The 16,407-nt window shown below is 46.1% G+C and overlaps 1 protein-coding gene across 1 annotated transcript in view; it reads left to right on the top strand.

Annotated features, from left to right (window-relative positions):
- The first annotated feature begins 2,830 nt into the window (after positions 1 to 2,830).
- Positions 2,831 to 16,407, top strand: part of ANKRD33B (ankyrin repeat domain 33B) — a 27,521-nt gene continuing 13,944 nt past the window's right edge. Inside the window, exons 1-2 of the mRNA XM_015567635.1 lie at positions 2,831 to 2,839; positions 4,189 to 4,408. Of these exons, the coding sequence (XP_015423121.1) occupies positions 2,831 to 2,839; positions 4,189 to 4,408 (229 nt within the window). The remainder of the gene's footprint in view (positions 2,840 to 4,188; positions 4,409 to 16,407) is intronic.

Raw genomic sequence — 16,407 nt, 5'->3', positions numbered from 1 at the left:
TATTATTGATGATCCCTGTCTTCAGGTGACTTGTTAGTAAACAGGGTGGTCTGCTATCACTGAATGCTTGTAGGGTGACTATGTGGAAACCATTGCCAGCACTGGGCAAGTTGGGTCGGTCTCTCTCTCTCTCTCTCTCTCTCTCTCTCTCGTCACACACATACACACTGGACTTGAAGACAGACTGTAGTTGAACAAATTAGTCTCTTAAAATGACAGTCTAAAATTTCAAATCCAAACAAGGGGTCTGCAGCAATAATAAAATTCACATTGTACGCAAAATGTAGTCTCTAAAGTGAAATTGTTCTGAATCACGAAAACCTTGAATTTATCTACTCCTTGTCCAGAGTTTGCTAGGTGATTCTGCCTGATGAGAATTCTCCTGACATAGTGTATACAGTTTACCTTTCACAATGTATGTTTTAAAAATTTAAAACCATTTACTAGCCATCTCTTTATTTGATGTAGAAAAGCATGAGTAAAAATATAAATATCACCTGCAATCCCATTGCCAAAATAACTTTATTTGTATAATGAAAAGATGTCTGCACCTTGAAAGGACATTGAGACAGATCCAAAATACACAGTTAACTCTCAAAGCCTCCTCTCTTCCGTGCCTTGAAGGTGGCCAGTTAAAAATTTCATCTCCCTTTAGAAAAATAAAAGGCCCTTTATGAACTTAGCCATTGCAGGAGCCATGCACACATCTTAGAAATTCACACAAAAAGGGGCCCTACCACGTACACTATTCTCACCTGTGGTTATTAATTTTAAACTTATCTTTATTGTTGAGAGGATTACAGATGTCCCCCCCCTTTTTCCCATTGACTCCCTTCACCCCACACCCGCCCCTCCCAGGCCTTCACCACACTATTGTTTGTGTCCATGGGCTATGCATATATGCATATAAATTCCTCAGTTAATCTCTCTCCATGCCCTCCCCCCCTTCCCCCCAATCCTTCCTTCCCTCTGAGATTCATCAGTCTGTTCCATGTTTCTATGTCTATTTTGTTCATCAGTTTATTTTGTTCATTAGATTCCACATATGAGTTAGATCATGTGATACTTACCTTTCTTTGACTTGCTTATTTCGTTTAACATAATACTCTCCAGGTCCCTCCATTATGAGGTGGGGCCACAACATTAGTAACAAAGAAACAGAATTTCCGGAGGATGAGGCCCAGAAATCAGGATTTTAAAAAGATTCCCATGTGATTCTAATGTGCAGCCAAGGTTGAGAACCACTGCTCCATGCTGTCTCAAATGGTAAAAGATCCTTATTTTTTACAGCTGCATAGTATTCAATAGTGTAAATGTACCACAGCTTTTTTATCCGCTCACCTACTAATGGGCACTTGGGCTGTTTCCAGATCTTAGCTATTGTAAATAGCACTGCTATAAACATAGGGGTGCATATGTTCTTTCTGATTGGTGTTTTGGGTTTCTTAGGATATATTCCTAGAAGTTGGATCATTGGGTCAAATGGGAGTTCCATTTTTAATTTCTTGAGGAAACTTGGTACTGTTTTCCACAGTGGCTGCACCAGTCATCATTCCCACCAGCAGTGTACTAGGGTTCTCTTTTCTCCACATCTTGTGAGGAACGCAAACACTTGTCGTTTGTTGATGGTAGCCATTCTGACAGGTGTGAGGTGATACCTCGCTGTTGTTTTAATTTGCATCCTTGGATGATTAGTGACTTTGAGCATTTTTTCATATATCTCTTGGCTGTCTGTAAGTCCGCTTTGGAGAAGTGTCTATTTAGGTCCTTTGCCCATTTTCAAATTGGGTTGTTTGTCTTCCTTTTTGTTAAGTTGTATGAGTTCCTTATATATTTGGCAATTAACCCTTTATCAGATGCATCATTGGCAAACACGTTCGCCCATGCAGGGGCTCCCTTTTCATTTTGTTGACCTAACATTATCTGACGAACATCTTTTCACATCAATGCCTGCATTCCAGCTTCATTCCTGTTGGGGGCAACACAGTGTTCCACAGCACAAATTCAGCCAGTCATCTCTTGATGTATATTTGGGTTATTCTCAGGCTTTTGCAATTACAGATCTTTATTTAGATCTCTTGACATACTTTTGATGTCCCTAAAGGGAATTCCTTGGGATGTAATTCTTGAGCCCACTTTTTTTTCTTTGCATCTGACTGTTGCTTTCCCATCTACATTATTCAGCCTCAAATCTGGCAGCACCAGCCTAGAATGATACTTACCACATGAAAGGCAACTGTCTTCTTCGAGGTTTTCCTGGGGCTTTAGGTAATTTCCAGGCTTGAATATGGAAGTCAGGTAAACAAGCTCAAAGCTCATGACATCATATGTCAGCTCCTCAGTTTAGAGCAAGTTGAGTGCTGTGCGAGGTAGGGGGTACTGAAAAGTTTCAGGGGCGTTTCATTCATTCAACACATGCTTATCAGTGTTTTGTACATGTCAGGCACTGGGGGAACAAAGCTAAAAAGATGTGCTTACCTTCCAGGGAGCAGTGGTTTGTGCAAAGCAGCCCAATGAGGGCACCAGAAAATGGGTGAAAAGGGGCTTGAATCAAGACCTGCAGGAGGGTCAGACTATACGATGAAGGCCGTGGGGTGGGAGGAAGGGCATTCTAGGCAGAGGCCGCTGCCCGTGTGAAGACTTGGAGGCAAGGAAAACTGACTGGGGTTGGCACTGGGAGAACCCAAACCGTGGAGACATATGTGGCCATGTTGGAATGGTCAATGCAGATCAAATCCCAGTCCTGGGTTTACTTTCCTCTCACGGCACTTAGTCATAAATGAGATTATTGAAACTATGCCTAACACATAGTATCCAATAAATTGTGCTCATGCTCATGGTAATGCATGGCTGCCTTTCAGGAATACAGTGTCTGACTTTGGAGTACTAGAATCCCTAAAGCCACATAAACATCTCCCCCTGTCAGTGGTGTTATCATGGAGAAAGATGTTTTACAGAAATGGATTTTCAAGTAACTGAAGTTTATTCTCTTGGTTACGAACTTTAAAAACATTACATGATGAATGATGGCATTTTTCGCACATCTGAACATGGGTAATATCCTTTCCCTTCTGGATGATCAGGACTAATTGCTCTGTATTGTACCATCTGCCCATGGGTTTGTGTGTGCTTCTTGGTGCCTCCATCTCTTTCCTTGGCTGTTTGTCAACTTCCGTTTCTTCTGCCCACTGCCCTTCCTCTCCTCTCCACAGTTGTTTACATGGTTGTTATGAAACTGTATGTCCTAATGAGAATGCTATTAATGTAAACATCATGTTTGCTTACTTGCTCTTCATTGTGAATTAAAATCATGCACGTTTCTTATAAATAAAGCTTTGTTTTAAAGAATTCTAACTGTACAGAAACAGAGAGCATAAAAAAATGAACATAGTTCTTCCAAAGTATTCCTTCCACACCTACCCTGTATGGATCAGGGGCGTCCAGAGAAACAACCAATAGAGAGTGTGTGTGTATCTTTAACTCTGTATATCTATAGATATCTATAGACACACACACACACAGATTTATTTTAAGGAACCGGTTCATGCGATGGTGGCGGCTTAGCAAGTGCAAAACCTGCAGGGTGGGCTGGCAGGCTGGATACCCAGGGAGAGCTGTAGCTCAAATCCAGAGGCAGAACTCCTTCCCACGCTGTTCTCTTCAGGCCTTCAGCTGATTGGAGGAGGCTCATCCACAGCACGGAGAACAGTCTGCTCTACTCTGCATCTCCTGATTTAAACGTTAATCTTATCTCCAAAGTACCTTCACAGAAACACCTGTCTCACGGGCGCACACCCCAGCGTTCCGTCCTGGCCTCCCAGGGTCTGTTGCTCTCTCTGCTCCAGGGCCTCCTGGCTGGTCCCTGGGAGGGCCGGGCATGCCCTCTGCCTGGACCTTGCCCTCATGTCCCTTGGCTTGTTCCCTCACCTCCTTCTTACCTTCCCAGTGTCTCCTCGGTGGGTCCGCCCAGCACCCTGCTTAAGACAGAGCTATGCTCCCTGCACTCAACCACCTCCCGTGGCCTAGTGTACATTCTAACACTCTATCCCTTACATGTTAGGTCTACAGTTTATGTCTTCATGAGCCCTCTACCCCCCCGCCCCCCTTCATGAAGGCAGGGATCTGGGTTCCCTGGTGTTTCCCAGGCGGGGTGCCGCACTCGTAGTCCATGCTCAATGAACATTTGAGGATGGACTGATATGGCCCTCCTTGTTCCCCTGCTGCTGGCTCAGCCCCTTGGGCTCAGCACCTCTGACCCACTTCCCTCTCTATTTCCAGACCGGCCTCATTGTCGCCTGCTACCATGGCTTTGTGGATGCTGTGGTGGTCTTGGCAGAGTGCCCCCATGTTGATGTCAACTGGCAGGACAGCGAGGGGAACACCGCCCTAATCACAGCTGCACAGGCAGGTAAGACCCGGCTTCTTCCCCTCAGAGTCCAGGCCTGAGAGCAGCTGCTGCGGTGTGGGGGGCCCTGGGCATGACCTCAGCTCCAGACATGAATGTAAGGAGGGAACCTGAGCAGGGATCCTGTCCTGCTCAGAGGGACAAGGAAAGGGCGATGGGTGTGGTGCACACCTCTGTGCACTGGGGACCGTGCAGTTGACCCAGCAGTGCAGAACTCAGTGCTGGGCAGAGCAAACCCGGAGACGCCCCAAAGCTTTGGAGGCTGAAGCTGCACCGCAAACCCAACCTGGTGGTCACTTCACCTAGAGCTTCGCACCCACCCCCATCGGAGACTCGGGATCAGAAAGATTCGGAGGAACTCACTAGCGGAAGAGACATGCCCGGTGTTAGTGATGATATAAAAGTAGACACGCTTCCAGGGCCGCCTTGCACTCGGCCTGGAGATGTAGAGAGAGCCAGGAGCTTCTTGCGGGGCGTGTGTCAGTGTAACGCGGCGGAGCTGTTCATGAGACACCAGGTGAGCATGCGTCCCAGTAAGTGTCCTTCTGCCCAGGCGTCCTCTCCAGAGGTGTCTGCGTTCCCACACCGCCGGGCACTCCGTGGCTGTCCTCTCCCAGAACTGCATGCAGGCCTTTTTGAGACAAACATGACAGCTATGCTGGCCGCCTCAGGGCTGCACTTGGTTTGTAACCGTGGTATTAACCGGTTTCGTAACTGACCACTTTCAAAATGCTTGGCTTCCAGGATGACAGCCTTGCATCATGCAGGTTCTCAGTTGCAAAGAAGCGCTTCTGGCTGAGCCAGAAGGACCAGGTGTGGGCGGCTCGGGCTGGAGGGAGTTGTTGGGAATCCGATCCAGTCAGGGCCGTGGAGCTGGAGAAAATGTCCCAAACCACACCACCGCACATTGGTTATGGAAAGTAAACATCTGCCGCTGCCCGCAAAGAGAGACCTCCCTGCCTGTCCCGTCTTGCACCACCAGCTGGTGTCTGAGCAGCGTGGGTGACTGAGCAGGGAGCGCCCGGAGGCTGGAGAAGCCAGTGTCTGCAATGTCACCCCCCACCCCCTGCCCCTGCCCGCCCTCATGTGCGGGAAGCAGCCTGTGTACATGCCTTTCAGTCAGGATATGGGAGGTGGAGAAAGCCCTGACTTACAGAGAGGTCGGGCTGTGCTAGCACACGGTTGTTTCTCCAGGTTTTGGGGTGTGAAGCTTTACCACCACAGAGGTAGGGCCACTAGGCTTTGAAAGCCCAGTTGCACAACTTCCTGAGCTGGGAAAGTGGAAATGGATATGGTGACCGGGCAGTGACCAGGGGCTCATCATTCAGTGCCTCCCACTGGCCAGGAGCTGGGTCGGTGCCCAGGGGGTGGGAGTCGAGGGCATTTCTGCCCTTGGGTAGTTCTCCAGTTAATGGCCATCTGATGGAGCTCTAATGGCGGGTGCCCTGGATGCCGTGCGGTGAGAACACTCCATCTAGCTGGTGGGTCAGGACAGGGGTTGTGAAGGAGGGAGCTTGAGCTGGGTGGTGAAGAAGTCAGAGGCAAGCTGGTCCAGCCAGTGCATCCCAAAGCCACAGGGCCCAGAGGGAGCCGGTGCGTCTTAGGAATGGCAGGTTAGTGTGGCTGTAGGGGCTGCTTGTGTCTAGGACAGATGAGAAGCATAGATAAAATGTGAGGGGATGCCTGTGAGTGGCATGAGCCTGCATGTGTGGTGACGGGCCAGATGACCCTGGTGGGCCCAGAGGCGGTTGCAGAGGCAGAAAGCTTGGGTCTCGGTGGCTGTGAGGGGGGCGATGGAGGACAGGTGGGGCCTGGCCCGGCTGTCAGCCTCTGGACCGTGGGTGCTGCTGACTTCAGTGGGGGTGGTACCAGGATGGGCTCCAGTTGTGCTCAGGCCTTTGAAGGGCTGAGGCAGCTAAGTAAGAGGTCTTGACGGATGGGGATGGGGAGTGTGGGACATTCCAGTGAGTTCACAGGTGACACTGAGGCTGCTGGTCTGGGGACCCCTCTTTAGAGGTTCTCATTTTTTTTTGTGAAGGCTGCCCGTGAGGGGCCAGTGAGGACCAGTGCCCAGGGGTTGAGATGCATTAACCCCTACCCATGCTGCTCATGCGGGTGGGCTCTCCCATTGACATAATACATCACATTTACTGAGTAGGAGTCTCACATGTTTGGGTGAACTATCTGTTAGGCAGTATATTAAACTTTTTACTTTAACAGATTTACTTTTAGACTATAGAACATAGAGTGAGAACTGCTTTGAAAATGTATTTATCTCTTCATTCATATCCAATTTTAGCTTTCACATATGTAAAAAATAACTTATATTTCATTTTCTTTATTTTTATTATTTTAATCTTCACCCCAGGGGTGAGTATATATATATATATATATATATATAATTGAAACAGAAACATCAATTGGTTGCCTCTCAACTGGGGATTGAACCTGAAATCTAGGTATGTGCCCTGACTGGGAATCACACTTGCAACTTTTTTGGTGTACAGAATGATGCTCAACCAACTTAGCCACCCAGACAGCCAAAATAACTTAAATAGAGGTTCTCATTTTGAATGGTGGCTGGGGCAGCCTCTCAGAGGACATTAAAGCTGGGGGCAGGGGTCACAGACCTATGTGAGATGTCAGAGGATATACAGAGCCATCCTTAATCAAAGTGAGAATAAAGGAAAGCAACCAAGGGGCTGCTCTTGGCGTTTGGTGCTGTTGTACCAGAGCGTCTGTTTAGGCTTTTTGCTGCTAGAATCAGGTGATGTCCCATTTCATCCAGTTCCATAACCAGTTGTACTTATTTGATGATTTCTGTATTTCAGAAGATGTCTAGTCATATGTGCTTACAACAAAAAATCATTATTAAACCAAAAAAACCCCTTTCATTCTCCCAAATGCACCATCTCCCAAATTGACCAAGTTCTAGCTACTTGCCCTTTCAGATTTCTCCTTTTCCAACACAGGGTGTGCATCCACTTTTATTTAAATGAAGAGGCTAACCCAGTTGAGATCGTGGTTTTAACTTTTCGCACTTACTAGATCTATATCTTTTTCGACTTACTAGATCCATATCTTTTCTACCGACATGCACAAGATTACTTTGTTCTTACAGGCACATTCCTGAGTGTGATTGTATGTTCCTGGCTGTGTCCCCCCTGACAATATCTGTGAGATAGTTCAATAAACCGTGGCTCACCCATTCTATACAAGATTCTGCTATTACACAAATACTTATTTAGGAAATACTTCATGTACATCAGCTGCGCTAAGTGCTGGGTCTACCACAATGAACAGAAGCACACCTACTCCTGCCTCCCAAAGTCTAGTTCATGTGGGGGAAGGGAAGGCATTTGTGTCTGGGTGGTGCATTTCTGAGGAGGATGCATCTAGCAGGGTCCTGGCTGGAACAGGTGGAGCAGTAGGCGTGCTCAGAGGGTAAACTGAGGAGCTTATCAGGGGACTGTTAGTGGGGGCGGGGCGGAATTAATGGACAGGACCCTGGAGAGAGTTACCCTGGCAGAGGGCTTGGCTGCCTTTCAGGCACCATAATCTGAGCAGGCCCCTTGGGGGGAGGCGGGTGGGGAGGCTAGGGTAAGTACCCCCCTCTGTTTCCTCCATCCAGGTCCCTTTGCTGAGCCCCACTGGAGACTTTAGGGCTAAGGAACAGGGCAGATTTTGGAGATTATCATCCCTGCAAAGCAAGGCAGAGAAGGAAAGAGAAGTGCCTGGATAGCTTCTTAGAGCTTAGTATAGGGCATGTACATTTTTTAGAATTTTTCTTTTTAAATATATATCTTTTATTTCAGAGAGAGTAGAAGAGAAAGTGAGAGAGAGAGAGAAACATTGATGAGAGAGAAACATTGATGGGCTACCTCCTGCACATCCCCTACTGGGGATTGAGCCCACATGTGCCCTGACCAGGAATCAAACTGGTGACCTCCTGGTGCATGGGACGGCACTCAATCAGCTGAGCCGCACCAACTGGTGGCATGTACACTTATGTACACTTTTTAAAGATGCCAACTGGCCTTTAGAAAAAACTGTACCAATTCATAGTTCCCAGCGATCCCAAGGGTGTTCTTGCCAGCTGGGGACATGATCACTTTTCAGTGTTTGCTGATTGTTGTTTGCAGTTGCGTTTGCCTGATTCTCACCAGAGCCTAGGATCTGCAGTGCCGTTGGGGTGCAGTGTGCGGAGTACCCAGTGAAACGGCTTCCACAACGAGGAAATGGCCTTCTCACGCAACAGGACGTGTCTGAAGGTGATAGCGGGAGGGTTGCTTCACTGGGTGGCTCCGTGATGTCAGGACCTGGGGCCAGCTTCTCAGAAATGCTCTTGACCTTCCCCTCGTGATCTCAAGAAGGACCTGGTATGGCTTCCTGTTGCCACACACAGAGGCCTCACAAAGGAGGAGCCAATCCCTGTCGTGTTTCATTCTCTCAGAGGGAAAAACATGTCCAGAAGCCTCCAGCAGTTTCGTTTACGTCTCATGGCCGGGTCACATGGCCCACACCAAAACAACTGGCTGGCAAGGGAGGTGGAATGACCTCAAGTGACTTGGTCCAGCCAACACCGGCCCCAGCAGAATCTGTGCGGTTAAGGAAAACTAAACAGCCACATGTTAATATTATTTGCTACTGCAACTGTGTTGAATGTCTGAGAGTCGGCAGTCCTGGCTTTCTACAGGACTCACTCGGCGTCTGTGAGAATAAATTAGGAGGCAAATGCTGTGATCTGCCTGCCGGGGGTTCTCTACAGTCTAACCTCTGTGGCTACTGAATGCACAGTAAAAATGCAGCCAAATCTCTATGAGGCCTTGCAATGGAGAGGAGAATGTATGGCAATAAATCCTCAAGTAATCCCTCCATCTCATTTAGCCAGTAATTTCCATTTCTACCGTACCTCCCCTAACAAAAATACAACACAAAATAAGATAAGCGAAGAAATGAATAGTAAGTCCCAGGGATGGAGTTATGTGTTTCTTGTTCCTCCTTAACGAATGGCAGGAGTGAGGGGCAGCGAGTAAGCCGAGGGCTCTCTTTGAACTGGTGATAATACAGTCGGTCGGGTATAAGGAATCTTTGGTGCATCCTTGAAACTTGTTATTTCTTGAACTTACTTTAAAATTTCGGAAGGAAAGGTCCTGACATCTAGCCAGCCTGGCATTATTCCCTTCTGCTGCTGGGGATACTGGGGCAGCAAGGCTCCCAGGGGTGACTGGGGTGAGCCCTGACTGCCTGTACCAGGCCTGGCTCTGAACTGGATTTGGGGAGGGTTTCACTTCAGGGGAGAGTTTATGACATGGCCAGAAGCCAGGAATAAATGCTTCTTCATTCTATTTGTCATATTTGTTATCGCTACCCACGATCATAATTTCTGTCTGACTTCATTGTGATTTTTTTAAAGATGTTTTCCTTTCTCTTGGTTTCTACTCTTTCACTTAAGAAATTAGAACTTGGTAAGTCTCTGCAGTTTCCTAGCATTTCCTTGCCCTTTCCTGTAAACTCCAGTTATGGGAGCCTTTTTTGGGATCGCTGCTGTGCCGGCCCCTGCCCGCTGGCCAGGCAGACGTGAGCCCGGGCCAGAGCCAAGCTCACCCTGCTCCTCAGTCAGACACCTGCTCTCCCCACAGATCAGGAAGGAGGCCTGTCTGAGCGGCCCTCCCCTGCTCCCGTCTGCATCTTCCTCTTCAGGATGGGGCCAGTGCATTCTCCCTGCAGTGCCTGTGGGATGTGATATTTCCAAAGTCAACACTTCCCTCTACTGGCCTGGTTTGGAAAACTTACATTTTGAGTACCTGGTGTCAAACCAATCAAGTCTTTAGACAACCAAATTCTGTAACATTTTTCCATTTTTAGAGCAGTACAGGTTTATTGTCTATTTTATTTCTTTGAATAAAGGGGTAAACAAGATTCTTAGCCCATAATTGGTACCCAAAAAAGGTTTGATTAATCAACAGTTGATCACTGTGATGGCCATTTAGTCTCAGATAATGCAGATTATGGCTTGAAAGTTAACAACCTTTATGATGAGTGTACTTTTTCCAAGGGAGAAGTAGGAATCCTTTGGCCTTTTTATTTAGTAAATATTTGTTGAACTTGCAGTGAATTGGAAGCTTTGGACTCATGGGCAGACTCTTGAGGACTATGGTGGCCACATGGGAATGTGGATTACATGACATCAGGGTTCAGTTGCCTAACCCACCCTCGGGGGAGCAGGGAAGAGCTTGCATCAGAAGGGATAGCTCATCAGATAGCTGGGTAAAAGGGAAGGAAGTTATGTTCCAGGCAGAGAGACTAGCATGTGCAAAGGCCACCAGGTTGGAGAAAGAATGGCACACAGGTGAATTAAAAGGAGAGTGGAGTGAATGCAAAGTCTACAAGGGTGTTGGTGCAAGAGTTGAGGGTGAAGACGGGATTTAGAGGAGAAAAAATAATTTTTCCTCTACCCTTCTGAGTTCTTGACTGAGAACCCTATAATAAAAGGCAGATAAAAAAGAGAAAAATCAGACTTTTATAAACACATTTACATGGGAGACCTAGAAGAAAAATGAGTGACTCAGGGAGGTGGCTTAGATCTCCAGCTTATAGGGCATCTTCACCAAAGAACAATAAATTAGTGGAAAAATTTCAGGACAAAGGAAAGCACTATTAGGCTTCTAAGGGCAGCAAATTATGGGAGGGGAAAACTAATGGCAGATAAAGGCTAGTTAGTAAATTTGTTTTGTAGATTCCTCCTGTGCCACCCCCAGGCTGATAGTCTCTAGAAACAAACATTTTCCCCTCTTCTTTTTGTACCTATATGAGATAATGGATGTTAACTAAATGTACTGTGGTAATCATTTCACAATATATGTAACTCAAATCATTATGCTGTACACTAAACTTATACAGTGCTGTATGTTAATTATATCTCAATAAAACGGGGGGGGGGATAAAAATTTAAATAAAAATAATTATGTCCCACTTTTAGACAAATGGGAGAAGGCAGTGAGCTTTTCTTATGTTTACTCTTTCTCAGTTGCCTTCAGCTCTAAGTCATCCCTATGCCAAACTGGCACATTTTGGGGTGGCATATTCTAATACCCTTCAGAGGGCAGAGCCAGATAAAAAGGAGATAGCCCATTAAAGTGCTGAGAATTCATCTAAAGAGTAGAAACCACTCAGGGTTTTAAGTGGTAATAGTGCTGGTTAAAAGAGTTTCTTCTTTATCATGCTGGTAGTGTAGAGAATGGATGGAGGGGCAGAATGGGGCCAGGGAGAATAGTTAGGAGAGGGATTGTACCTTATTTGGGATGTGGTGGCCTGGATGAGGGGTAGAAGAGGGGATGGAGAACCAGGACAGGTTTGGAAGATATTTAAGAGGTGAGATTGGAAAAACTCCATGATAGGGGAAAGGGTAGGTAGAGGGCTGAAGACAATGCCCAGATTTCTGGCTTGGACACCTAGGTGATTGGTGGTGTGCATCGCTGAATAAGGAATGTGGGAGAGAGGAGCAGGTTTGGAAGAAACTGTGTTGAGTTTCTTTGTGGGATGCCCAAGATGAAATATCCAGTAGACCGATATTTAGGTAAGAGACTTAGGAAGAGAGGCTGAGCTAGAGATAAGCTATCTGGGACTTTTAAGGTGATGATTGGATCCAGGAGAGTGGATAGGATCACCAAGAGATGAGAAGCTGGTTTGGTCACACATCTGAGGAACAGCAGCATTTCGGAAGGAGAGGACAGAGGAGCTCATAAAGAAAACTGACAAGGAGTGGCTAGAGAGGCAGGTGGAAACTTGGAAGGGTCAACTTTCTGGATATCTGCGGGAAAAGATGTTACAAAGGGTAGAAGACATAGTGCTAAATATAGAGGTGTCAAGTAAGATGAGGACTGACTAGTAACCATTGGATTTTGCTACAAGACGGTCACTGGGGGCCATTGGAAGGCAGTTTCAGGACAATTAGGGGAGTGTCAGTAGCAAGATGGTTCTGGGACTTAGACTGAAAGGAATCAAATGGTTGATGGTGGGTAGAATGCAAAGACAGGTCCATAGGATCATTGTCGGTCATTACAATAGACTGGATACTTATGCGCCGCTCCGAATTCATGTGTTATATCCGAATCCCCAAGTGATGGTATTAGGAGGTAGGGCTTTTTCAAAGTGATTATGTCAAGAGGGTGGAGCCCTCATGAATAGAATTAGTGCCCTTATGAGAGACTCCAGAGAGTTCCCCCACCCCTTTTGCTGTTGAAGACACAGCAAGAAGATGGCCACTTATGAATGAGGAAGCAAGCCTCGTTCACTCAATCAGCAGAGCAGGCATGGACTTCCCAGCCTCTAGAACTGTGAGAAATATTTGTTGTTTAAGCCACCCAGTCTATGGTAGTTTGTTATAGCAGCCTGAATGGACTTAGACATAGACATAGACATAGACATAGTCATAGACATAGACATACATAGACATAGACATAGACAGACATAGACACATAGACTAGACATACATAGATTTAATTTTCATAATTGAGCTATCAGTTGTTAAAGTGTGAATACATTTTTGGGGGAACACTGAGCATACATATCAGCATATTGTTGCACAACAAACAAACCTCAAATTCTAAAATACGTTTATTGTTCATGCGTCTGTGTATGGGCTGGGGACCTGGGGATCTTGACTGCTTTTGCTTGTATGTCTGTGGTGAGCTGGACCTGTTCTAGGGTGTGCTTGGGTACCTCAGCTTTGCTCCATGCATTTCTCGTTCTGTTCTCAGGACCATCAAGTTAGCCTTGACATGTACTTAGGAGTTAGTTGAGGCACAGGTGTGACAGGGAGTTCAGATGAGTAAGTGCATTTCAAGGTTCTGCTTGTCTCACACCGCAACGTCCCAGTTCTTGACAGAAGAATTTTGAAGCCACGTGGAAAAGAGCAAGGTGAAGAATTTGGGCCATGAATGCAATCTGATGGATTTGCAAGGAAGCAGAGGTTGAAGAGAAAGAGGAGGTAATTGGTAGCACAAGTCCTGGAGGGAAGAAGAGATTGGCATCTTTAGGGGAAGCATCACTCTCCCTTTTCAATAGGAGGGAAGGAAAGACTGCTGTGGATGTGGGATGTTGGCGGGGCTATTGGGGAAACCTGAGGGAGTTTCCTTCTTGTGGTTTCTGTTCCCTCTGTGAAGGAAGAGGTGCGTCATCTCCTGGGAAAGGGGTTTGCTATGCAGCAGGGGACCTAAGAGTGGGAAAGTTTTAAATTTCCCCCATGGGGATTGAGAGTCGACTGTAAACACAGCAGTGTTGTTGGGCCTGGTTGAAAATCCAGTCGAGCTTGGCTACCATGGATTTCTACCCCATACACTCTCAGCAGAGATGCCATTGAGTATCCAAAGTGGTACCAGGAACCGAGAATGTGATGGTACCAGGAGTCATCTTTGACTTTTCTCTTTCTGTTAGATGGCTCAGCCAAACAATCACTGAGGCCTGTCCATTCACTTCTAAAGGAGCGTTGTGAGTCAACCTCTTCTCTCCATTCTCCTGCTCTCCCAAGGACCTGGCCACTGTCTTCCATTCATTGCATGCCCATCACAGCCTCTCAGTGAGCTCCCTCAGCATCAGTAAGGGATGGGGACAGTGTGGAGGGAGCCACACCTGGCAGCCAGCCAAGAGTCATCATCCTTACCTTGTGTCTTGTCAAGTGGCCCTACGCTAGATCTCCCTTTTATAAAATAAACTTTGATTTTAGAATAGTTTAGACTTATAGAAAAACTGCAAAAATTATACGGAGAGTTCCTGTTTACCCTGTACCTGGTTTCCCCTGTTCTTAGGATCTGGAATTAGTATGATACATTTGATACAATGAGTGAATAAATCTTGATGCATTTTTATTATTCACTCAAGTTTATTCTTTATTCCAAGTTCCTCAGTGTTTTCCTAATATCCTTTGTTGTTGTTCCAGGATCCCATGTAGGACTCCATATTACATTTAATGGTCACATCCCCTTAGGCTCCTCTTGGCTATGAAGTTTCTCAGACACTATGACTTTGACAGTTTGGGGAGTACTTGTTAGGTAGTTTGTGGAATGTTCCTCAATTGGGATTTGTCTGATGTTTTCCTCATGATTATACTGCAGTTATGGGTTTTGGGGAGGAGGACCACAGAGGAAAGTGCCGTTCTCATTACATCATATCAAGGGTGCTGGTAAAGATAAAAGATATTCAGTGACACTTGTTACAGATGGGAAGGCAGACCCTCGTCAGGATCAGCTTGAGAGGTATAGGGACCATCGCGTTGGGGTTTTGCCATGGGGTAGAGGCATGCGGCCTGCTGGCCACGAGTTTGACATGCTTGAGGGATTGGCTTCCACTCCAGATACAACATGGAAATGTGGTTCTTATAGCCCCCACTATAAGGAGCAAGGTGAAAGTCAGTAGATGGAAAATTCAGAAGGAACATCAGGGATAAGGGATAGTCTAGCTCCGTGGTCGGCAAACTGCGGCTTGCAAGCCATATGTGGCTCTTTGGCCCCTTGAGTGTGGCTCTTCCTAAGCCTTAGGACAGTGATGGCGAACCTATGACACACGTGTCAGAGGTGACACGCGAACTCATTTTTTTGGTTGATTTTTCTTTGTTAAATGGCATTTAAATATATAAAATAAATATCAAAAATATAAATCTTTGTTTTACTATGGTTGCAAATATCAAAAAAATTTCTATATGTGACACGGCACCAGAGTTAAGTTAGGGTTTTTCAAAATGCTGACACGCCGAGCTCAAAAGGTTCGCCACCACTGGCCTAGGAGAAGGTTCAGGAACCTGACTAAAGTTCCATCAGGCAGACTCTTTGTGAGTGCGTACCTGCTATCAATGTGATTTGTCAACAACAGGTTGATGTTGATCTTGGTCACCTGGCTGAGGTGTGTCTGCCAGGTTTCTCTCCCCTCCTGCCTTTCCATGTTCTCCTCTCTGGAGGGAACCCACAAGTTAAGGGGTGCACTGCTGTGCTCCACCTGCTTGAGAGTGGAGCGCCTGCATAAATTATTTGGAACTTTTCTGCCCAGAAACTTGTTTATTGTATGAGGCACTTTTTATACAACACATTATCTCTTATAATTTTCACAAGTGTGAGATTGATATTATCTCTTATTTTCCAGACGTAGAAACAGGGACTCAGTGAAGTTGATTCCCCTTCCCAGGGTCACTCAGATTTTAAGTGGTGGGCTGGGGACTTGAACTTGAGTGTTCTCAGAGCCAACTCTCTCAAGTGCTAAAGTCTCTACACTGTTGTTTAATCACCCCGCTAAAGGTATTTCACATGGACCTATTCCTTGGGTCAGCTGTGCCTTTCTCTTAGGGAAGGTAAGCATCATTGGGGGAAAGGTGTTCTTGGGGTCTGCATGGTGAGTCCACCCTTTAAAAGGGCTTTCTCTGAGGACTTGAGGGAATCCTATAAATTCTATTCTAAGTTGGACTAGGCTCAAACTAGATTTCAATATGGTACAAGTTTGGGTTTGTTATACAAGGAAGGCTGTGTTCTATCTATTTTTCTCTCTGAAAAAGGGAACCTCCCTTTGGTTAATCGGCATGGTTTTTTAAAAAAAATGTTGATATCTACACATTTTTAGAGGCATTGGCGTCCACCCTGATCTTATTGAATGAGGTCATCTGTGTGCTAAGAGGTACTATTCTGCTACTCTGGGAAAGTCAGTGGGGAGCCAGGAGTGATTTCACGGGTTGTTGAAAGCTTACGCTTGTAGTCAGAATGAGTTGGCCCTGTGTTGGTTTTTCTGAGCCCAACATAATATGCAGAACAGATCTGTATAATGGGCTGTTTGCTTTGTGGATTTTCAATTTTCCTCTCTCTGCCTGTTCAAAGTATTTAGAATATGTCAGGGCAAAGGGCATCATGCTGAAAATTGTGACAGATACGCTCTTTCACGGCTTTAAAGAAATGGCTCGAAACAAATTGCAGTTGGTTTCACTAGGACCCTGGCTAAATCTGACTGGCAGGTGCTGCAGA

This window comes from Myotis davidii, unplaced genomic scaffold, assembly GCF_000327345.1.
Source record: "Myotis davidii unplaced genomic scaffold, ASM32734v1 scaffold143, whole genome shotgun sequence".
Taxonomy (NCBI): domain Eukaryota; kingdom Metazoa; phylum Chordata; class Mammalia; order Chiroptera; family Vespertilionidae; genus Myotis; species Myotis davidii.
This window is presented reverse-complemented; position numbering and strand designations above follow the sequence as displayed.